We start from the raw sequence: 24,972 nt of genomic DNA on the forward strand, positions 1-24,972 counted from the left end.
AGTGTATTTCTGTGATTATTTGTGAATAAATAAATAAACAAATAAATGTCTAAATATTTATTTGTTTTTCTTTAATTTATTTTCTTATCAATAAGATGCATAATCATTTTACATTAGTGTATATAAAAAATTTAGGGCTATAGGGGCAATTATTTCAATTGTAACACTTGTTCTGGGAGAAAAATTTAGCAATGATGCAGTTGCCACTGTATATACCAGAGATAATCTCTAAATATGACAGAATAATCACTGATACAATGTAACAGATACACATTCCAAAGATCACAAATGTTGATAAGAAACATTTGTGATCGTTGATGATGAAAAATTCACACACATAAAAACATACTTCGGATACATTTCTACATATTGAAGGATATTGTTTGATGTCAAAGTTTACTGATTCAGAAGTTAAAGAAAATGATAAATGACAGTAATCAAGATACACTGCAAGGGCAACAAGGTTATCTTGGTGGCATAGATTTTTTTTTCCCTTTTGAAGATAACAAAAACCATAGAAAGTACTTAAATCAAGAAGGGGCAGTTTTAGACTAGATATAAGAAAATTCTCCTTTACCCAAAGCGTTATTAACTATTAGAAGATGTTACAACCTAATCTTGTAGAACTAGAAAGCTTGTGAAGGGCTGGACAAATATCTATACAAAACTAGGCAACTTTTCTTTATTCTTTTCTTCTCTCTCTCTCTCTCTCTCTCTCTCTCTCTCTCTCTCTCTCTCTCTCTCTCTCTCTCTCTCTCTCTCTCTCTCTCTCTCAAGGTTGATGCTGAATAAGCCTGCTTTCTTTATCATGATTTGCCTTTATTGATATTAAAACTAATCTAAAACCTTTTCTGTTGACACTATAAGGTTTTAAATTTTCAAAAAATTTCAAACCTTATACCTGATGGTATAATTTTAATTGAAGCACCTTATTGGTACATATATGAATGGTTATTTACTTGACAATGCAAGAAGATATAATTATATTAAAAACAAAAATCATATACTTCAGCATTTTTGTATGCCCTCCAAAAGATCTCCAAGCCTACTATCACTGTCCTTAATTTTTACTTTCTTTCTTTAAGAAATCAACAGCAATTAGTAAACTACACAGTTATATACTTATACAGAAAGAAACAGAGATACAAACTTTTCTTTATACTGCCATCCAACCATTTTATCTGCAGGTGTTGGAGGTGGACCTTCACTTTTAACAAATTCCCATTCTAAATTTTCCAGGTTTAATCTAAAGAGGTCATTTGTATTCCCATCATCTCTGTATCCACCAAAAACATAGAGCATATCCATAACTATAATGGCTATAGCTCCTGAAGCACCAGGAGGTGGTTCTCCATGGCAAACTTTTAACATCCTGAATAAAAGGGGGGAAAAAAAAATTTAAACATTGTTGATTCTTCTTAAATCTATCTGAAATTTCATCAATGACTAATTTTAACTGTTAGGTTACAGATATCACTATATATAAATTAATTCTATTATGCTATGGCAATTTGTGCGTTTTATACAAATCAATGACACAAATAAAATTTTACAATCAACATTTTCTAGTATTTCTTTATTATAGCATTACTAATATATTTTCACATGTCAGTCATAATGCTTCTGTTTCTATTTTAACTCTTATTTCTATTTAATAAAACTACATTTTAATCTGTGGGGATCAAACAGTCTACAAAAATCAGATTTATTTATAATTATCATAAAAATTAATATCCTATAGCATTTTATGTTAGTTAACTACATTATGATGACTAATGTTATGATTACTGAGATTTGGTACTTCACTCAGCAGTTATTTACAAAAACATTACAATTATTTATGGAATTATTTATTCTTTTGATTTTATTTTTATTTAAGAGATGTCTCCTGATCGCATACAACACAAAAATTAACAAGCAATTTACAGCTAGCCAAAACTTAACAATCTTCAAGTAAGAGAACATAACCTTAAAAGGCCTGAGAGTCACATAAGGAATCATTACAAGGCTTGAGCACCATAGTTATATATCTTAATTTTCTATTACTATTAAATAACAAGGCTGCAGTCACACCACTACACACTAAGCACCACCTGTGAAATAAAGGCACAGCAGCTGATCTTGAACCATTTCCCAACTGGGGAATGGTTCAAGATTTGCCAGTTGGCTGCCAAGTCACATTCTAACATGCTCATTCACTTTTCAGTGAGAGGTTTTCATTACCGTGTATTTTTGCAGTTTGCTGGAAAAATGACAAACAGAGGACAACCTCAAATTTTAAGAAAACTAAACAAAACAGCAATTCAAAGGAGTCTTTACATCAGGTTTATGGGGAAGATACTTTGTCATGATCTAAGATTTTTTGAGGAGAGAATGTGGAAGTCTATGAACGACCAGGCCATTTTGTATCCATGAAAACTGATGAAAATGTGGACCAGGTAAGGCATTAATTAGAATTGATCATTGTTTAAACATCAAAATGGTTGCATCAGAACTGAATATGGACAAAGAAACAGAAAAATTTTAACTAAACATTTAGGCAAGAGAAAAGTGTGGGCTAAGATGGTGCCAAAAATTTTGAATGAAGATCAAAGAATGAGACAACTATGAGTTTGTGAAGATATTTTGAAAAAAAAAAAAAAAAAAAAAGAACTGAAGGTTCAGACTTTGAGTAGTGTAATTATTTGTGATGAAAGTTTGCTGTTCCAGTATAACCTAGAAACTAAAAGCCAGTCAATTCAATGAAAGACAAAACAATCACCAAGATCAAAATAAACCAAGAATGTCAAAATCAAAAATTAAAACCAATTTCTTGCTTTCTTCTATATTAAAGGAATTATTATGGCTGAATACATCCCACCAAATCAGACAATCAATCAAATATACTACACAGAAGTTCTGGCATGGCTGCATGAAAAATTCTTCGAATTTTTCATGCAGCCATGAAATATTCTTCATGAATTTTTCATGAATTCATTCTTCATGAATTTTTCTTCATTCATGAAGAAAGAGACCTGAATTGTGGAAGGATGGTTGCATAGTCCATCAAGACAATGTTCCAGCATATAATGCACTCTCTCTCTCTCTTTGCCAGTTTCTGGCCAAAAACCAAATTCCTGTGTGTAATCATGCACCCTACTTGCCAGACCCAGCCCCGTGTGACTTTTTTCCTCATCCGTAAACTGAAACGTGTGCTTGAGGCAACCCATTTTCAGTCCACTGAAGACAAAAAAAAAAAACGACCAAAGTGTTTAAGGACTTCCAAAATCGATATGCTGCTTGGAAGAAAAATATTATTTCCAGCCTTAGGCACAAGCCAAAAAAAAAAAAAAAAAAATTGAGTTACCCTGAGAGAGAGAGGGAGTGAGTAGAAGGAAATCACCTAGAAAGACATGTAGCTCAGTGTATGTACACACACACACAAGGCAATTGCAAAATATTTCATTATATTTATTCTATTCCAACAGTCTCATTATTTAACAACCATATCTTGTACCAGAACTGAAACCAAACTGCACCCATTTTTCTGAACCGTGAACCAAACCGAAACCACTGAACAAATTTTTTTCTGAACTGCAAACTGAACCAACATTTCATTTTTTGGAAGATGTGGTTCGGCTTTTGGTTCAAACATCGACTGCGGCCTACGGGTCAACAAAAATTTTAAAAATTTTCATCCAGTGAGTAGGAACCATACTCCTTCCTCTTTCTTTTTCCATTGTTCATGGCTAGGCTTCTAGAATGCTTACTAAGAAGATGTGAAAAGCACTACATTAGATTAGCAGCCCATCTCAGGGGTAGGGAAAGATTTTTTTCGCTCTGACCAAGAAATGAGTAGGAACCCTGTGGGCCACAGGGTCCCTGCTGAGCTATTTGAATAGAAGCTCTGCAGTGGGGTGCGTGGGAAGGAATGCTCTCAGTGCAGCAGAACACTGATCAAATCAGTGATAAGGAAGTGAAAGGGTGTAGTACTGAGAATCACTCATTAGCATTTTTATTTGAAAAGATTAGAATGTTTAGTTTCTGAGGTTTTGTTCTGAGGGTTCATCATTCCTGTTTCCACTCTGGCATAGTGAACTTCGGCTGCAATATTAGGTTACGGATGGACATCTTGGAGGAAGGATTCCCAAAAGAAGCATCTTCGGTAAGTGTACATGTATTATTTTATTGTAACCTTTAATTATTAATTAAATTATAATAACTCCTGGAAATTCTCATTTGTATCAGATTAATTTTTATTTTATTTCAGATATTTTGAATCATAATGATGAGAAACTCATACACTGAATTACAGAGAATCTTCAGTATATCTAAGCATTCTTAATGTTAATATAGTTCTAATAACTATGTGCATAAATGGAAAACTTCTATGCAGTATTTTTATTTATTATTATTTTTAATATTTTATTTTATTTAATATTCAATTTTTTCTCATTTTCTCATATTCACAATATGATATATAATTAAAACGATGCAATTTAACTATATTTTTAGAGTTTGTTGCGTACCGATATGTTGTCTTTGCAAAAACTTGTACATTGTCAAATTCTTTCACAGCCTAGGGCTTAAACCCTAAAAGTGCTTCAGTCTAATTCACCATCAGGCATCTCTCATATTGTGGAGTTATACTTCATAACTGTTTTGTCATCATCACATCACTAGGGTACCTACCCACTGAAGGAGGACCAAATAGCCCTGAAACAGTCACCAAGGGAGCCTGATACTGCCCAGAGTTTCCAAGAATAGGTAACAACAGTCTTCTCTACTGGGGAAGCGTTGCCTATTCAAGGAGTTTGAGTTTAAGTGGTGTGAGTTGAAGGAATTACTGTCCCTTTCATTCTTCTGCACCATTTCTTTTCCTCTTCCATTCCTACTATTACTTTCCCTCTACTTTTTTTTTGCTTTTCTAAGTCTAATAGGAACAAGTGGATAGTAGAGTTATTATCCCACACATATACAAACAAGCCTTGAAATGGTGCCGTCTGGGTGGTGGTGCTCACTGAGAATAAGTAACAGTAGTCTTCTTCTCTACTAGAGAAGTGTTACTTATTCCTGGTACAATATCATGGCAACTCCTGAAGGTATTCACTATGAGATATAACAAAAATGATGCCGTCTTTAGCTTTTTTCAGAATTGCTGCATAATACCATGCTGCATTTGCCCAAACTTGTACATTATTAATTTTTTTTAAATTGATTATTCGTTTTTTTAATATTCAATTTTTTTATTTATTATTATTCAATTTTTTATTTATTATTATTCAATTTTTAGTTTTAGAGAAAAATAGAAGCCATAAAGGAATCTATGTATTTATCACTTTTTTTTTATTATTATTATTAGCCATATGGTACAAGGCAGCTTTTGCTGCACCAGCCAAAAAAAAAAAAAAAAAAAAAAATTCTAACTTACCCTGAGAGAGAGAGAGAAAAGTAGAAGGGAATCACCAAGGAAGAGAAGAATGATGATATCCAGCTCAGGACCCTGGGTGTGCCAAGCCCATACTCACCAGATGTGAGTCCCCGGAGTTATTTTTTTGTGGCAGATAAGCCCAGAAAAGATCAATAATGTAGTCTTGCTACTAATCAAAGATTATACACTCTTATTTACTGTTAAGTGCTGTGTAATATTTAAGAAATAAGGGATATTCTAAGTAATAATGTTTTTGTTTATTTTATGTACATACTTTGGTAGTTTTTGATTGGAACATTTGGCATACTTCACTTTATTGAGTTGTTACAACTTGTTAGCATATGTCTCTTAAATATTATTTTTGTAACAATTTAAAAATAAATATTTATTTCTGTTTTTCCCTCCCTCAGATAACAATGAATGGCAACAGAAAAGGGCATCCTGTCCACAAAAAATTTCATTATAATAGTGACATGGACAAGAGTAAATGTACTGTTTGTAAAATGGACTTGAAGGGAAAACATTCAGAAAACTTACTGAGACATTTTAAAAGAAAGCATGTTACCAATTATAAGGATGTTTTAAAAAAGAAAGAAAGCAAAAATAGTCTCCACAGCTACCTACTATTATGAAATTTGTTACATCTAGTGTTAGAAAAACCATATCGGTTGAAATAACTGCAGAAATAGTTTAAGATGCATGCGTGGAATTAGTGACTGTAAATGGTAGATCATTTTCTCTGCTTGAAGACTCAGGTTATTTGTTATTTGGTTTTTTTTAAGAGCATTAGCAACTAAGGCCATAATTGCTCCGGGATATGCGGTGGTCATTCCCTGACCTTTCCGCATCCTCCGTATTTGGTGGTGATGGGCTCGAATCCCAAAGCGTGTGCTACGCTCCTGCCCACCTGGCTATGGAGGCGCTGAAGACTCAGGATTCTGAAAATTACTGGATCCAATTGTTATGGGATTTGGTAGTAAACTTCAGATAAATTGTCAAAATATTCAAGATGAGATAAGTAGATGAACTAATCATTCGCATAAAGAACTTACAGCTGTTTTGAAGGACAGATTAATTTCTTTGAAAATAGATACTGCAACTCGATTTGAGAGGTCAATTTTGGGAATAAATGTACAATTTTTTGATTGTGACAAGATTGTTCTAAAAACACCTGCAATGCAAGAATTGAATGAACAGGCTATGAGCAGTAATTTATGCAAAATGGTTTCAAGTGTCTTGAAAGAATTTGAAATTAAATTAGAACAAGTGTATTCTTTAACAACTGACAACAGGGCTGACATGATAAGGTCATCCAAATTACTTGCTCAAGAACAATCTGGAAAACTCAATATGGAAGATAATGATACAGAAAATATTGAAGCATCTGGGACTATAGACTATAGTGATACAAACGTATGTAAGGAAAATTCCATGATCTACGTGTTCAGGGTATCTGTTCGTTGTGCTGCACTTTCTCTCTGCAGTTGGATGTTAAAGATGTTCTGAAACATGATGAATGAAACTTCCCTTGGCTAAAGCACAAGCAGTGGTGAAAAAGCTGCAAACCCCTTTATCCTTATACACATTAAAAGAGAGAAGTCTAGGAAACCAATACTACACTGCAAAATTAGATGGAATTCCATTGTTAATATGATACAATATCTTGTGGAGATAAAACAATTTTGCATTGATTTATCTGTGTTCATAAAGGAATTGCATTTGTCAGCCAGTGTGGAAAAAGATTGAAAATATTATAGAAGTTTTGGAATCTGTTAGGGTAGCATGTGAAGTGCTGCAGTCAGAGGAGCTCATGATGACTGATTTTTTACTACACATGGATGAAATGTAAAATGGAAATTAGAAAAATTGAAAATGAATTGTCATCTTTTTTGATAACCTCTCTCATGCCATGAGAAGTAAATTTGATGTAAAGTGAGACTTTATTAGCTTGTATGTATCTGGACCCCAGGTACCAAATATTACTAGATAACATCCAAAAACAGAAAGCTAAGGAACATTTATGTGACATTTATGATAGCGTGTGCCAACTACAGTCTACAGAAAAAAATCCTGAAACAAAAAATTCAGATGAAATTGCACATATTACTGTAACGGATGAAACCAACAAAAACAAGCGCCTTAGGATATTGGAAAGCAAGAGTTTAGTCACCCAGAGCTTTATCAGTTAGCTAAAGTAATCTTCACAGTTCCTGCCACACAAGCAAGTGTAGAAAGATGCTTTTCGACATTAAAAATAATTTTGACTGATAATAGGAGTTGTTTAGGCTCGAGGTTAATGGAGGACATTTTATTTTTAAAATTAAATAATTAATTTCAAATTACCTATGTAATCTACATAGTTTTTAAGATTTCATGATTAATTTTCAAAGTAAAATTATTATGATACATTAATTCCTTATGTCCATTATCTGAGTAACTAATAATATTGGGTGCCTCTGTAGCCAGGTGGGCAGGAGCAGCAGTGTGTAGCACATGCTCCTTGATTAGACCGGCGTTCGAGCCCATGACCCCCAAATACGGATGATGCAGAAAGGTCAGGGAGTGACCACCGCATATCCCCGGAGCAATATGGCCTTAGTTGCTAATGCTCCTAAAAACCAAATAACAAATATGAAGTCTCCAAATTTCCAACACATGGCCTAACCAATGCCTTATAGGCTTATACAATACAATAATTATCAACAACTAATAATATTTTGCTTGTAATTCATGTTTGTTTCTTCTGTTCTTAAAGTTTTATTGTGATTATTTTCTGTGATTTTTTATATTATCTGGAAATGTGCCTTACTTAGAATTATTAAATTATATTAACAATTTTGTTTTAATAATTATTTTATTTCCAAATTAAACTTTCTCTTGTATACATTTATGAGTACAAAATACGAGAAGAGATTAATATTCAGAGTTAATATTTTGGTAATTTCTGCTCCTTTTTCAATCAAATTTAAAATGATTAACATGTGATTTTATTACTTGTCAAATATATTATTAATATAATTTACTTATATTTAAAATAAGATTTTATAGTAATATTTTATTATAATGTGATATTTTTACTATCATTAATGAACTAAGAAACTATATGAATTATTTCAGATGATATACTTGACTGAACCGAACCAAACCACTGGTCAAAATTGCAGACAGCGAACCAAACCAGTCAAAAATTTTAGGTAGCTTGTATCTCTCTGCCTTGTACACTTAGATTTTAGAAAAGTTCTTGATGCTATACAAATTGGGGCAGTGTGCCATTAGGGGCAAGTTACTGCTATGGATAAAGGGATAGTTGAGTAGAACAGAGTGCTCAGCAATGGGAACTGCTCTCCTTGAACTAATGTTATCAGTGGAGTGTCCCATGGTTCAGTGCTAAACCCATTGTTGTTTCAGCCTCTCTGTGTTATCAAGCAATACTAGGTGGTAGATGATTCTCATCAAGCATTAAAAGGACTTACAGAAGACAACTTCCAGGAATGTTTCTTTGCTTGGAAGAAATGTACGGAACAGTGTGTGCAAGCCAAAACAATTATTTTGAAGGGGATAACTTGTATGGGGAAAAATATTTCATTATATTCATTTCACTGCAATAGTTTCATTATTTAGTAAGCACACTTGTATATAAAATTTATGTATGAAATAAAAATATACTTTTCAAATCTAGAAATTTCAAAATCACTATTGTGATTTTGAAACGTCAATTAAAATAAAGTAATAAATAAATGAAGAAATGAAATAAAGAGGCAAGCTTATATAGATATAAAACGGCAACAGCCATTAAAAAATAAATAAATACCACTTTGTTTACCTATCTCTTTTAATAAGTTGTGCAGTCCTATTGTAATTAATTCAAACTAATCACCTGCACAACACCAAGTAAAAGCTTATTACAACAATCCATTACTCTGGATAAAGACAAATTTTTGTACATATAACCTGCAATCATAATTTTCCATTTTTAATTTATGTCCGTGAGAGAGAGAGAGAGAGAGAGAGAGAGAAAATGCCATTAGCATTTAGTTTACTCACCTCATTTAAAATCTTTAACACCTCAATCAGGTCTCACAAAAACCTAGTTTCTAGATATTGCAATTTACAGAAAAAGTCTTTCTTGGTACTCTGTGTCCCCTGACTAATCTAATTGTATTATGTAACCATTTCAAAAGTTCTGCATCCTTGTGCATATCACTGTAACTTCATAATATGAAGTCTCCAAATTTCCAACACATGGCCTAACCAATGCCTTATAGGCGTATACAATAGAATAATTATCAATTACAGCTAATAACAAGTAGTTGTAAAGGCACTGTGTGCTTTTAATTGTTCTTTCAGTTTTTATATATATATATATATATATATATATTATTGCCAGCTTACATCATAACATTTAAGTTGATTCTAAGAAAGCAAGGCATGCCTATCTATATATCACTGTATGAGTGAAAGACTGAGTGTACAAATATCTAGAAAGATATTGATTGCATACTAAAATCATTAAATATTTAGTTGTTATATATGTCCCCCACTTGCTAATACAGAGTAATACATAAAGTATTATCATTAATTGTTCCAGCCCATAATTCTCTCAGAATCATACTTCAGCCATAGTTCGGTCACCACTGAACTAAAGTTGCAATGATCTTAGATCATCTTGGTTCAAAACTTAGCTAATTTTGCTTTACTCTTTTTCACATTCTTCTAATAAAGACATTAATTACTTATTCTTGGAGAGATTATTTTTCATTAAACTTCCTGAAGACAAGTGACCTAAGGTTATCTCAGTGTCAAATACTAGACAAATACCAGTGTCAAAGACTAAATACAAAGCAAAAATTAATTAAGAAGATTTAATTCTACATAAAATAATTCCAGTACCCCCGAATGAATAAATTAATCCAGTCTATATCTGCAAGCCTGCATCTGCAAGGAGAGAGCTTAGCAAATGCATACTGTAGTTAAGCATTAAGTTCTCCATTACTGGTCAACTATGTGGAAAACAGGGCTGTTACTAGGTTTTTTGGCATCTGAGGCCAAAACCTTGTAACAGCACCTAATTCATATTGTATCTTAACATGCATATATATGCAGTAGCACATATAGCAGTGTCTATTTTAGGTGGCGTCTAAGGCAAGTGCCTCACTTGTGCACCAGTAGTGGTGGCCCTGCTGTGGAATGAATAATAAAAAAATTGCAAAAATAAAAACTTCACGCACAAATGTTTTTAAGTGTTAATTTTTTCTTATTGTGTCTACACTGGCCAACATTAGGGTATATTTATTGCAAAAAAAATGCAGACAAAAAAATCTTAAAAAGCAATTTGTTAAAAAGACATGGATATTATTGTTATCATTGTACAGTGCAACCTTGATGTAATGTGCATGCCATCATAGCGTGGTTTTGGTTATACTGTGGGTATTTTTATGGAAACAATAAACATGAGAGGTATTAGAACCTATAGTACTTAATACTGTGCATAGGCTGGGGGTTGAGAAGCTGAAAGAAGATATTTGTTGACATTAGAACCGAACTTCTGTAGACTGTAATTTTCAGGAAATATGTATGAAGGAAGGTTGTTCCAGAAAACGGCAGTTGAATGAATAAATGAGGAAGATGAAAAGTTGGACAGTAAATGGATGTTGGCTGGTGGCGGTACGTGTTCGGACTGTTTTGCAAGAGAAAGCGGGAATTATAGAAGCCAATTCAGAAGAACAGTGCCCATGGAAGTATCTGTAGAAGAGGCATGCAGCAGAAACAGTGCGTCTATGAGAAGGCAAGTGGAGAGACTCTGTTAAAGATGAATCATTAATTAACCTAACTGCCCTCTTCTGAATGGAATCAAGAAGCCTGAGAGAGGTTTTGGGGGCACCACCCCAGATGTGGGAACAATATTCCATGGCAGAGTGGATTTGCGATTTATACAGAGTGAGCAGCTGTTTGGAAGAAAAGTAACGCCGACAGCGAAAAAGAAAACCAAGTTTTTTAGATGCAGAGGAAGCAATATTTGTAATGTGCTTGTGCCAAGAGAGATTAAAAGTCAGGGTAATCCCCAAAAGAGATATATCATTTTGCCTAGAAATCGGAGTGTCACTAAAGATAAGCATAGGAGCAGAAGAATCCTTTTTGTGAGATATAAGACAAGACTGAGTTTTAGAAGGGTTGAAATCAACTAAGTTGTCTTTGCCCCACTGGAGAATTACCTGAAGATCGGCATTTAAGGAATTGGCAGCAGATTTTCGAGAACTTGAAGCTGATTGAGCATTACAAGGTTTCTCAAAATGGAAAGTTGAATGCAATGTGCTATCATCGGCAAAACTATGGATAGGATTTCCAGTCAATGGAAGAGGGTCATTGATATACAAGAGGAAAAGAGTGGGGGAAAGAATTGAACCTTGGGGGACACCGGCATTAGTGGAGAAGTTAGAAGACAGAGAGCCATCTACCATCACCCTCAGTGAGCGATCAGAGAGAAAACTGGATAACCAATTACTAAAAACAGTTGGCAAACCATAAGATGGAAGCTTGTTTAGAAGACCTTTATGCCAAACACGATCAAAAGCCTTTGAGATGTCGAGAGCAACTACTTGTGTTTCACCGAACCTTTCCATTGAATTAGTCCATAAATGGGTAACATAAGCCAGAATATCACCAGTGGATCGACACTGATGGAATCCATACTGGCGATCGTTGATCAGACGGAAGGTTTCTAGGTAGTTTAAGAGTTGGCGGTTAATTGGTTTCTCCATTACTTTAGAAAGAGTAGAAGTAATTGCAATGGGACGATAATTGGATGGGAGGGATTTGTCATCCTTTTTAGGAACTGGCTGGATATGAACAAATTTTTAAGCAGAAGGAAAAACACCTTTGGAATAAGAAAGTGAAAAAAGGCGGCAAAGAATAGGAGTAAGTTCAGGAGCACAGGTTTTGAGAACAACTGGAGAAATACCATCAGGACTTGGAGCTTTCTTAGCATCAAGATTCATCAAATTCCTTCTGATATCCTTTTGATGGAAGGCCACAGGAGGCATTGAATGGAGCGTGTTAGGAATGGTGGGAGGTGTTTTACCAAGATCATAAATACAAGAGCTGGAAGGAAAAATGGGATGCTAGCAGGTCAGCTTTATCCTTGGCTAAAGTGACAACAGAACCATCTGGTTTGTACAGAGGTGGGAGCAGAGATGGGCAAATGTTGCGGCCAATAGCTTTGGCAAGAGACCAGAATGCTCGGCTACCATTAGGGCAAGAAGCAAGTTTTCTACTCTTAGCCTGTTCAAACTCTAGTTTGGACCGATTAATAACTGCTTTACAATTGTTGCGAGCTTTGGTGTAGGCAGAAAATGAAACTGAAGAATTAGAAACAAGCCAATTACGATATGCAACATTCTTCTCTTGGACAGCCTTAGCACATTTATTGGAAAACCAAGGTTTAGATAAGGGACGAGATTTTAAAGTGGAGTGTGGGATAAAGGATTTCATTCATGCAAGAATAATTTCACTGACACGATCTGAGCAAACGTTGACATCAGAAGTTTTGAAACAGTAATCAGACCAAGGAAAAGAAGAAAAGAAATCTCGCAGGTCATCCCATTTTGCATTCTTGTATTGCCAAACAATACGAGGTTGGGAATAGCCATGAGATAAAGGTTCCATTGGAGAAGAGACAATCACCAAGTTGTGATCTGAAGTGCCTAAAGGACCTCTCACTTCAACCGCGTACTTAGATGGGTTGTTTGTGAGAAAAAGATCAAGCGTATTGGCTGTATGATTAGGATTGTCCGGTATTCTTGTAGGTAAATGAACAATCTAGGTCATTAGTAATTGCAAAAGCCTCAGCATCTCGACCTGCTGGGTCAGTGTGACTAGAAAATGGAAGCCAGCTGGAGTTGTGAACGTTAAAATCACCAAGGAAAATTACCTCACTGTTAGGAAAGTTGGACTGGAGAAAGTCAAGTTGCAAAGAGAGGAAGTCAAAGATCTCCAAGTGATTAGTGGAGTTGGGAGAACGGTAGAGACAACAGATGAATTTGACACAATGAGGTAGAGAGATTTTAAGCCAGAGAAGATCAAAGAGAGGAGATTCCAAATTTCCAAGTCTCTGACAGGGAATATCAGAACGGACATATGCACAAGTACCACCTTTGAGGCGAAAGGAATCATACAGCAAATAATTTGGAAATCTGAGATGAGCAGTTGTTGAATCAACTGATAACTGAGATTCAGTCAGAAAAAGTACAAAGTTTCAAAGTGTATTTGTAAGTTAATGGTGGCTTCCAGGGTGTCCCCTATATCCGCCATTTGTTAGGCTTTTTCGCCAATTGCCGGCTGAAAAAAAAAAAAAAAAAAGTCAGTTCAAATTTGAATTTTGGGAAAAAAAAAAAAAAAAAAAAAAAAAAAATTTTAATTTTAAATTTTTGAATTTTGAAGGAAAAAAAAAAAAAAAAAAGAAAATTTTGCATCTAATAGATGAAATTTTGAGTTAGGTGTGCAGTAGTGTTGTGTTTGCGTTGTGTGTTAGCCGGCACCTGGCATTTAGCAGTAAGGGGCTGCGGGCAGAGTTGTGTCCCATCCCTAGCCACGTGGAGGCAGCCAGGATCTACTTTCTATTTATAAACTTATGAGGACGCGGACTAGGCCTGTCAGTCCTATTGGTAGACTCTGTGTTGCCGGGCAATTCCCCGGGGAAGATCCCCCCGGGAATCACCAGGCCACACATTAGCATTGTTTTCTTTCCTAAAAAAAAAAAAAAAAAAACTCTCACAGGGCTTAATCCTGTCCAAGAGTGGGGGATGTGATGTGGTACCCCAGCTCCTGCAGGGCTTAATCCTGTCCAAGAGTGGGAAGGCTGGAGTCTGGACGGTATTGTTCTATCAGGATACGGCATTGTCCATTTCTTCTTTACTTCCTTCTCCCCACTCTTCCATGTTCCATCTTCTTTTTCTTCTCTTCCTTCCTCTTGGGCATAATCTTGTGTGACCCAACACCCATTGTTTTGCCGTAGTGTGCTGGCACAGGTGCAGTAGTTTGGCCACGTTCATCGGTGGTTTTCCTCCTCTTTCTTTCCTTTTTCTCTTTCTTCCTTCTTCTGCTCACTTCGCTTTCTCTTCCTCTCCTTCTTCATCTTCTTCTTATGGCTCATATTGTTTGCAAGGTATGCATACTGTGATGTCTGGGATCTGGTCATTGAGAGTTTGGGTCTGTATCTTGTCCCTCAGTATTATCTTTGTTGTTTCATTGTCACATCATTCCTTTTGTTCATTCAGAACTACTATGGTCCAGGATAGTTACTTACCACTACCTATATCTACTAGATGTGTCTTGGGCTTAGGCAATGACAGGGTAATTGTTCTTGGTGGGCCCGGCACTGTTAAATAATAGTACATCCATGATTTATGCCCATTGGAGTGGTACTCTGAGAGGATTAGGCTGAGGTCAACATGTAGTTCTTTAATGACACTTAACTTCTTGTATGGTGAGAGTACTGTGATGTCTGTAACATGGGCACTGAGAGTTTAGCTCAGTACCATGCCCCTTGACTTCATTTTTATTATTTTTGATGTTACTATCTCAGAAAAAGTACATGGGGTTTGGAAGACTGCAAGTGGAAATGGACATCGTTGAGATTGGAATTGAATTAGGAAGTCCTTGGGAGGTTTAGTTCTTTTCGCAGATAAGCTTGCTCTATTATTTTGACAATTCATGGTGTATTCAATAATAAGAAAAAGTGGGTGGGACATGCTGTATGAAGTAATGAAATTTTTGGACATGGCGTACATGTGGTAAGAATATACCCAGATCCTTGACATAACGTGGCCTCGACAATGCTCCCTGCATACACACTACTCGGACTCTCTCCAGTCACTATCTGGCAGAGTAGAGATAGCAAGATTATACACTAGCTGATCCGGAAGCCTCCTAGAGAGTTACCAATAAGTTTGGTCCGGTGTACTATCTAGCTGCCAGCCTGCGAACACCGTTTTAGAGCTGTACCCTCGAAATATAAGGAATATTGGATCTCGCCACAACATTCATCATAACCTCAAAAATCATCAATCATACTGCATAATGGAAGAGATAGGGAAGATTTGGCCGGAACTTAGCTCTAGACACTAAACATGGGTTCCACCACTTCAAGCCTCCAATAAGCAAAGTGGTGGTATTTCACCGGTTGATGAGAGTCATCTACCACCTAGTACTACCGCCTACCGCCTGGTAACATAGAGGGGCAGCGTTCCTCCATGTGGTGTGGGCGCCACACCTCAACCCCTGCTTACGTTGGTTCACACCTGGGTGGTCACCCACCATGTACTTGTGCATGGAGGTTATACCCAGGATTACTAACAGTCCCACCATCGTGGTGCAAGCAGAGGATTTGGCTGTCATAGACCGTCCGGACTTCGCCGAAATTGGGTCCATTTGACTTGAGTGTCACCCGAATATCAGTTCCATCAGCGTTTTAGACTCCCAGGTAGCAAGAACAGCTTGTCTGGCATATCTGAGAGAATGTCTGTGACAACCTCAAGGACCTCAAGTGTAACCAAAGACAAGCATTGGAGCAGAATAATCCTTTTTGAAAGATATAAGGCTGAGTTTTAGAATGATTGAAATCAACTAAGTTGTCTTTTCCCCAGTGCAGAATTACCTGGAGATTGGCATTTAAGGAATTGGTAGCAGATCTTTAAGAAGTTGAAGCTGATTGAGAAGGGCAATGTTTCTCAAACTAGAAAGTGGAATGCAATGTGCTTTCATCAGCAAAATTGTGGATAGGATTTCCTGTCAATCAAAGAAGGTCATTAATATACAAGAGAAAATAGGTATGGGAAAGCACTGAACCTTGGTGGACACCAGCATTAGTGGAGAAGTTAGAAGACAGAGAGCCACCTACCATCATTCTCAGTGAGCAGTCAGAGAGAAAACTGGATAACCAATTACAAAAAACAGTTGGCAAACCATAAGATGGAAGCTTGTTTAGAAGATGTTTATGCCAAACATGATCAAAAGCCTTTCAGATGTCAAGGGTAACTGTTTGTGTTTCACCGAACTTTTCCATAACTGGGTAACATAAGCAAGAATATCACTAGTGGATCAATACTGATGGAATCCATACTGGTGATTGTTGATCAGATGGAAGGTTTCTAGGTAGTTTAAGAGATGGCGGTTAATTGATTTGTCCATAACTTTAGAAAGAGTAGAAGTAATTGATAGGATGATAACTGGATGGGAAGGATTTGTCATCCTTTTTAGGAACCGGCTGGATATGAGCATATTTCCAAGCAGAAGGAAAAACACCTTTGGAATAAGAATGTGTTAAAAGGCGACAAAGAATTGGAGTAAGTTCAGGGGCACAGGTCTTGAGAACAACTGGAGAAATACCATCAGGACTTGGAGTTTCTTAACATCAAGATTCATCGAAATCCTTCTGGCATCCTTTTGATGGAAGACCATAGGATGCATTGAATGGAGTGTGTTGGAAATGGTGAGAGGTACTTTACCAAGATCATTAATACACGAGTTGGAAGAAAAATGGGATGCTAGCAGGTCAGCTTTATACTTGGCTGAAGTGACAATAGAACCATCTGGTTTTGACAGAGGTGGGAGCAGGGATGGGCAAAAGTTGCAGCCAATAGCTTTGGCAAGAGACCAGAATGCTCGGCTACCATTAGGGCAAGAAGCAAGTTTTCTACTTTTAGCCTGTTCAAAATCTAGTTTGACTGATTAATAACTGCTTTACAATTGTTGCAAGTTTTGGTGTAGGCAAAAAATGAAACTGAAGAATTGGAAACAAGCCAATTACGATATGTAACATTCTTCTCTTGAACAGCCTTAGCACATTTATTGGAAAATCAAGGTTTACATAAAGGACGAGATTTTGAAGTAGAGTGTGGAATAAAGGATTCCATTCCTACTAGAATAATTTCACTGACACAATCTGAACAAATGTTGACATCAGAAGTTTTGAAACAGTAATCTGACCAAGTAAAAGAAATCTTGCAGGTCATCCCATTTTGCATTCTTGTAATGCCAAACAACATGAGGTTGGGGATAGCCATGAGATAAAGGCTCCATTGGAAAAGAGACAATCACCAAATTGTGATCTGAGGTGCCTAAATGACCACTCACTTCGACCGTGTACTTAGAAGGGTTGTTGGTGAGAAAAAGATCAGGCATGTTGGCTGTATGGTTAGGACTGTCTGATATTCTGATAGATAAATGAAGAATCTGTGTGAGGTCATTAGTAATTGCAAAAGCCTCAGCATATCAACCAGCTAGGTCTGTGTGACTAGAAACAGAAGCTAGGTGGAGTTATGAACATTAAAATCACCAGGGAAAATTCCCTCACTTTTAGGAAAGTTGGACTGGAGAAAGTCAAAGAATGGTAGAGGCAAGATGAATTTGACAGAATGAGGTAGAGCCAGAGAAGGTTGAAAAGAGGAGATTCCAAATTACCAAGTCTCTGACAAGGAATATCGGAATGGACATATCCAACAGTACCACCTTTGAAGTGAAAGGAATCAGACAGATAATAATTTGGGCAACTGAGATTAGTAGTGGTTGAATCAACCGATAACTGAGATTCGGTCAGAAAAAGTACATGGGTTTGGCAGACTGTAAGTGGAAATGGACATTGCTGAGATTAGAACTGAGACCACATATATTTGTGAAATGAACTGGGAAGTGTTTGAGGGGTTTAGATCTTTTTTGCAGACAAGCTTGCTCTATTAGTTTGACAATTCATAGTGTATTCAATAGTAAGAAAAAGTAAGGAGGGGGCATGCTATAGGAAGTAATGAAATTTTTGGTTATGGAACACACATGGTAAGAATATACCTAGATCCTTGACATAACATGGTCTAGACAATGCCCCCCCCCCCATACACAACAACTTGGACTCCCTCCAGTCACTATCTGGCAGAGTAGAGGTAGCAAGATTATACACTAGCTGATCCGGAAGTCTCCTAGAGTGGTACCAATAGGTTCGGTCCGGTGTAATAACTAGCGGCCGGCGGTTGCAAACACCGTTTTAGAGCTGTACCTTCGAAATGTAAGGCAGTTTGGATTTCACCATGGTGTTCAGCATAACCTCAAAAGATATCAGTCATACTGCATGATGGAAGAGATGAGGAAAGGGTTGACCGGAACTTGGCTCTGGAGACTAAACATGGGTTCCACCACGTCAATCTTCCAATAAGCAAAGTGGTGGTATTGTACTGGTTGATGAGAGTAGTAGTAGTAGCAGTGGCATTTGATGCAAGAAAGCAAGTGTATGAGCTTATGCAGCATCAGCCAAAAAAAACACACCATTTCCTCCAAATGCCTGTCCAGTTCCTCCTTAAATTTATTCAACCTATCAACTTCCACAACGACAGATGGAAGTTTGATCCAGCAATTAACCACCCGCTGGCTAAAGGCAAATTTCCGCACATCTAATCTACATCTGTCTTTTCTTAATTTGAATTTATGCCCCCTTAGGTTCGTAATCTGAACAAGTGGAAGGATCCCATCAGAATTCAGCGTGCTGAACCCATTCAAGGCCTTATATACCTCAATCAGATCACCGCGCAGGTGCCTAGTCTCCAGCCACTGCAATTTGCAGAACTTAAGCCTCTCTTGATAAGAGGATCCCTTCATTCCCCTCACCAATCTTGTTGCCCTTCTCTGTACACGCTCAAGTAAATCTACATCCTTCCTAAAATGAGGCCTCCAGACCTGTACGCAGTACTCAAGGCGTGGCCTGACCATTGCCTGATACAGAGGGATAATCACCTCCTTTTCCCTGCTAGCAAAATTCCTATATATCATTGACAAAACCCCATGACCTGCCCTGGTAGCCTGTCTGCATTGCTCAAAAAACTTCATATCTGACTGCACAATTACTCCCAAGTGTTTTTCATTTTCTACCACCTTAAGTGTAGTACCACACAGTTGGTACATTTCTCTGGGGTTACTTCTACCCATATGCAGTACTTTGCATTTGTCAAGGTTAAACTTCAGTTGCCACTTCTTAGCCCATCTGCCCAAATTATCTAGATCCTGTTGCAGTAGCACACTGCCAAATTTGTATCATCTGCAAACTTCGACATTAAGCCTGATATACCTTCATCAATATCATTGATAAATATACAAAACAACAGTGGACCTAACACCAAACCCTGTGGGACTCCACTAATAACATTAGTCCAAGAAGAGCAGTACCCACTGATTACCACCCTCTGTCTTCTCCCACTTAACCATCCTTTTATCCATTGTAGCAACTTACCCTTAATACCATTCTGCTCCAATTTGTACAATAGTCTTCCATGTGCAACAGTGTCAAAAGCTTTCCTGAAATCCAAATATATGATATCAAAATTATTTTTTTGCATCCAGTTCCTTTGTAACCACATCATAATATCCTATCAAATTTGTCAGACAAGACTTTCCCTTAACAAACCCATGCTGTGTCTGAATTATTGCTGCAGTCTTGTCTAGATGATCCTGCAATGCATCTTTAACCAGCAACTCCATTATTTTACCCGGAACAGAAGTTAAACTAACTGGTCTGTAATTACTCGTGTCACCCTTCAATCCGCCTTTGTGAATTGGGGATAGATTTGCACATCTCCAGTCCGTGGGAACCTCCCCTGAGTCCAAGGACGCTCTCATAATTATGGCTAAGGGTTTGCTTAGTTGCTTTGCCGCCTCCTTTAATATAACTGGATAGATCCCATCCACCCCAGGTGCTTTTCTTATGTTTAATTTCAACAATTTCTCCTCCACTTTGCTTTCAGTTATTACAAAATCATTAAGTATCCTGCTACAATCTGATAACCTTCTGCCATTTTCAAACCTTAATAATTCCTCGTGTGTGAATGTAGATGCAAAATACTCATTCAGTTTGTTTGCTATCTGAGCAGGATCATGAACAGTCGAACCATTGATGTCAAGTGGACCAATGAGATTCATCCCCTTCCTTTTAGAGTTTATATAAGTAAAGAACTCCTTGCCATTTTTCTTAGCATCTTTTGCCAAGGATTTCTCATAATCTGCCTTCGCCTGCCTAACCTCCTTTGTCTACCAACTAGTACTGCCTGATAACACAGAGGGGGCAACATTTCTTTGTGTGGTCTGGGCACCACACCTTGATCCCTGTTTACATTGGTTCACACTTGGGTGGTCACTACAGTGTGCTTGCACATGGGAGTTATACCCAGGTTTACTAACAGTCCCAACATATTGTGAAGGTGCAAGCAGAGGATATGGCTGTCACAGACCATCTGGACTTCACTGAAATTGGGTCTCCACTTGATTTGAGTGTCACCCGAATATCAGTTCCATGAGCGTTTTAAACTTCCAGGTAGCATGCACAGCTTGCCTGGCATATCTGAGAGAATGTCTGCGAAAACCTCAAGGATCAGGTATGATCACGTTCCCCCAAAACTAATTATGAAAAAAAGTAGTATGTCAAAGAACTAGCAATTTCAAATTGGAAACTGGAAACAATGAATACTGAACTCATTTACTGTATATTCTACTAATATTTCCAAAAGGGAGAAATTAGCTAAAATTTGTAGTATATTTGCTATGATATATTGAATATTCAGTTGCAGAGTAATTTTTGTAAACGACAGGACTTGTCAGAGACTAATTACTGTAGACATCCACTTTCTTCCCTCAACTAGAGATGCAATAAACAAGTATATCAGTGGAATGCTAATTACAAACAGCTAACTCTGGAGGGGAATACAGCTACTATTCATCAAGTGCATTACATTAGTTACAAAGTAAATTTTTGTAAACAGCACGACATCCTTCCTTCAACTAGACATTAGACAGAAAAAACTGCTAAGGGTTAAACTAGACAAAAAAAATTTTTTTTTTAAAAATACATGAACTGACAAGTGATTTATGGAGAAATCATGTGACTTTACTTGGCAATATGATAGGTCAGACGATTTGGTTTTGATTTAGTTTTCTCAAAACACAATAAATTCTAGGGCATCATAAATAAATACAGGCATCCCCTGTTTTATGCAAGTTCTATATTCTGTGAAAACCTTGCACAAAGGAAAATCACAAAGCGGTATCTTAAACTTGTGGAAAAAAGGGGTTGCATGGAACAGTGTTAACTGTAGTGTCGCATATGCATTTTAATCTTGTAAATACATGCTAACATGTACGGCGGCCGGATGTCTTTGTCATCCTAAAATTGCTGGGTGTTCAAAGACAAGCCCCAGAAAAAGAGGGCGAATAAGGCAGATACATATACCAATAAGAGAAATATACGAAATGAATGGTGGAAATATTTGTGGCTGTTGTCAATCTATTTTAATGGCTAACTGGCTCTGATAAAGTGCAGCATCGTGTGTCCACCTCGCCGCATGTTTCACCTCTCCTCTATGCCTCTTGTTCCATTCATGAAGTAATGCCCGTTGGTCTACACATAAAACATTTCCATTTTCCTCAAAAAAGGCAATACAAATGGGGAGGGGACCATACACAGCTGATAAACTTATGATCAATGTTTAACACGAGTTACAGTTTACTAGTTAAATAATGCAGTTAAATAATTGCATTATTTATGTTCTATTTGATTTGAACTCTTAGGTATTCCATTTCATTTTAAGTCAGACTTTCACTAATTTAAACTCCCCTTCAGTCCGAATTAGTGGGACAGAGATCCTACTGTAACTCACACTTTTCGTTAATTTGAACTACTCTTCCCACAAAATTGAAATTAATGGTGATCAAATGTACTAGTGAATTCTTGATATTGAAAAAAAAAAAAAATCAGAAAACTTACCACTTTTCTATAAGAGGATCATATACCCATAATTCAGCTCCTGGTAGGTACCTACTAACAGCATCATCAGTTACTTCCTGGAACAGAACATACATGAGTGTATATATAGTGTGCATGTGTGTGCATATATATATAAATCTAGTTCTCCATATATATATATATATATATATATATGTGTGGAGAACTAGATTTTTATGTGATGTAGATGCTTAAGCCTAGCAAATATTAAAAGAGAAAATATAGACTAAAAGGAAAAAAAGAAATAGGCTGGTTTAGTGTGGAAAAATGGTCAGGGTGCTATAAGCTAAAACTGAAGAGAAAGCACTACAGAAAAAAATAATAGTAAAAAATAAAAACTATATACAGATAAAGTTAATAAAATTAAAATTTCTGCCAGTATGTTAATGTAATAATTGTTAGTTATTACATATGTATAAACTTTCATGTACTATGATTATTATTATTGGCACACATCATCAACCAATAAAAACCACATTCCTTCCAGTAAATCATCCAGTGTTCCTTTAAATTTAACTTCATCATAAAATCATGCACTACCATAACAAAGATATTTACACTTAGTGGACACAAATCATGGGTTACATAGTAACGGGTAAACTCACTTTGCCCGGATAAGGGCAGTCACACGGCGAGGCATCAAGTCCACCAGTTTACGAAAGCATTCCACGAGTATTTCCATTCATGCTTGCTACACTGCTGTCCATAATTCCGTTGCATTCCTGGGTGGAGGATCCAAAGCTTGAATGTATCTTTCCACAGCATTCCAAAGATGCTGCACAGGGTTCATGTCCAGTGAATGGGGAGGCCATTCCATGGTGGTAAAATCTGCGGAATACTCATTGAACCATGTTCTAGTCACCTGGATTCTGTGGGGAGGCACATTGTCCTGCTGGAAGAGTCCACTGCCCTCCACGATTACAATGAAGGGATGCAGATGGTCTGCAAGGATGGACATAACCCGGACCATTCAGAGATGCTTTTAGACATACCAGAGGTCTCAATGTGTGCCACTTGAATGCACCACAAACCATTACTGACAGTCCACCTGCCTGAACAGTTGCTTGTTGACATGACATGACGGATCCATAGCTTCGTGCAGTTTCTGCCCGAAGCTACACACCCTCCTGTTCGCTCGAAATAACTGGAAACAGGACTCGTCGGACCAGGAGGGTCATCTCCAATCGTCTAAGGTCCAATGCTACTGTTCCTTCACCTAGTTGAGGCCTATGTCATGGTGTTAGCAATGGGACTCTGGTGGGTCAGCAGCTCCCATAACGTATTGTGGCTATTGTGGCTAAACATCTCCAATGTGTCTCATTGGAGATGTTTCTGGCACCTCCCTCGTTGAAGTCAGAGGCGATTTGTGCCATCGTTGTTCTCCGGTTGGCTGAAACAGTGCAAGACAGACATCAGCGGCCACGTTCATTCACCACCTTTCTCCACCCACTGTGCTGCCCATGATGAGATGCTATTCCGGAAATGCCGCATTCCCGATACAGTCTTGATACTGTCAAACGGGGATAGTGCAATTTCTGTACCACCTCCGGGATAGTGACCCATGAGTTGGGCACCCACTATTATCCCTCTTTCAAAGCCTGATAACTAGTCACCCCTCTCGCTAGTTCATCCACTAGTGAGAGGGGTGACAGCATCATATTGCCCAGGAACCCCATGAATTCTGTTCTTTCAGTGTATTTTCAAATGATTTCAACATTCATTCTCTGGCTTGCTGAATACAAATTCCCACACATCTAATCTTAACCATCCTGTTTTTATTTGTTTCCTTGAGTGCGTTTGTCCACAAAGATTGTTATCGTTTTTGTAGTTTTAAGTGCATCAGCAACTTAGGCCATATTGCTTATTCACAAAGAGTAAAAGATTCCATCAGAATTTAGTTTCCTTAACCCTTTTAAAGCCTTATACTTCAATTTGGTCACCACACAGATAATTTCAAGAAACTGCAATTTGCAGAAACTGTATAACAAAAGGATATGGTGTGACTTTGGTGTGACATAAGCATTGGGAGATCAAAATTGAGAGTAGGAGTGTGCTATAGGCCTAATGACTCTGATGAGTATAATAAGGAACTGTACAGGGAAATAGAGTGGGCCAGGAAATCAGAGAGTCTTATAATGGGAGATTTTAATTTCCCAGATATTGACTGGAATTTGGGGGCTGGTTACTCACACACTAGCAGGGCTTTTGTGGATTTATTGGATGATTGTTTTCTACATCAGCATGTTCGGGAGGCAACTAGAGGGAGTAATACTCTTGATTTGATTATCAGCAGTGATTCTTCATGCATTAAGAATCTGCAGATAAATGAACCACTAGGTGGCAGTGATCACAGTGTGCTGAAGTGGGATTTACTGAAAGAGGTAACTACCATTAGGGGTAAAGGGAAGGGTTATTGCTTCCGTAAAGGCGACTACGATGGACTGAGACAGTATTTAAATTCTATACAGTGGGACCAACTGATGATGTTACCAACAGCAAATTCAAAATGGGAAGCATTCAAAGAACTTATCTTGGAAGCTACTAGGCTTTACATACCAACTAAGAAATATTGTTCAAGGTTTAGGCCAAAATGGATGTCAGATGAACTAATGAGGCATATGGCAGAGAAGAAAAATGCATGGGATACATATAAATTAACACATGACACAGAAGCCTATGATAGATACAAGTTGATATGCAACCAAGTTACAAAGGAGGTTAGGCAGGCGAAGGCAGATTACGAGAAATCCTTGGC

At 37.2% G+C, this 24,972-nt stretch overlaps 1 protein-coding gene across 2 annotated transcripts in view; it reads right to left on the reverse strand.

The window, feature by feature from the left end:
• The window catches only part of LOC150088447 (kelch domain-containing protein 1-like), a 199,673-nt gene that overhangs the window by 140,669 nt on the left and 34,032 nt on the right, over positions 1 to 24,972 (reverse strand). For both annotated transcript variants that reach the window (XM_090369510.1, XM_090369511.1), the window contains exons 2-3: positions 22,200 to 22,276; positions 1,151 to 1,372 (exon numbers count right to left, since the gene is read on the reverse strand). In XM_090369510.1, the coding sequence (XP_090225636.1) occupies positions 1,151 to 1,372; positions 22,200 to 22,276 (299 nt within the window). The remainder of the gene's footprint in view (positions 1 to 1,150; positions 1,373 to 22,199; positions 22,277 to 24,972) is intronic.

The sequence above is a fragment of the Mastigoproctus giganteus genome, chromosome 3, assembly GCF_048544385.1.
Source record: "Mastigoproctus giganteus isolate SK-2022 chromosome 3, ASM4854438v1, whole genome shotgun sequence".
Lineage (NCBI taxonomy): Eukaryota > Metazoa > Arthropoda > Arachnida > Uropygi > Thelyphonidae > Mastigoproctus > Mastigoproctus giganteus.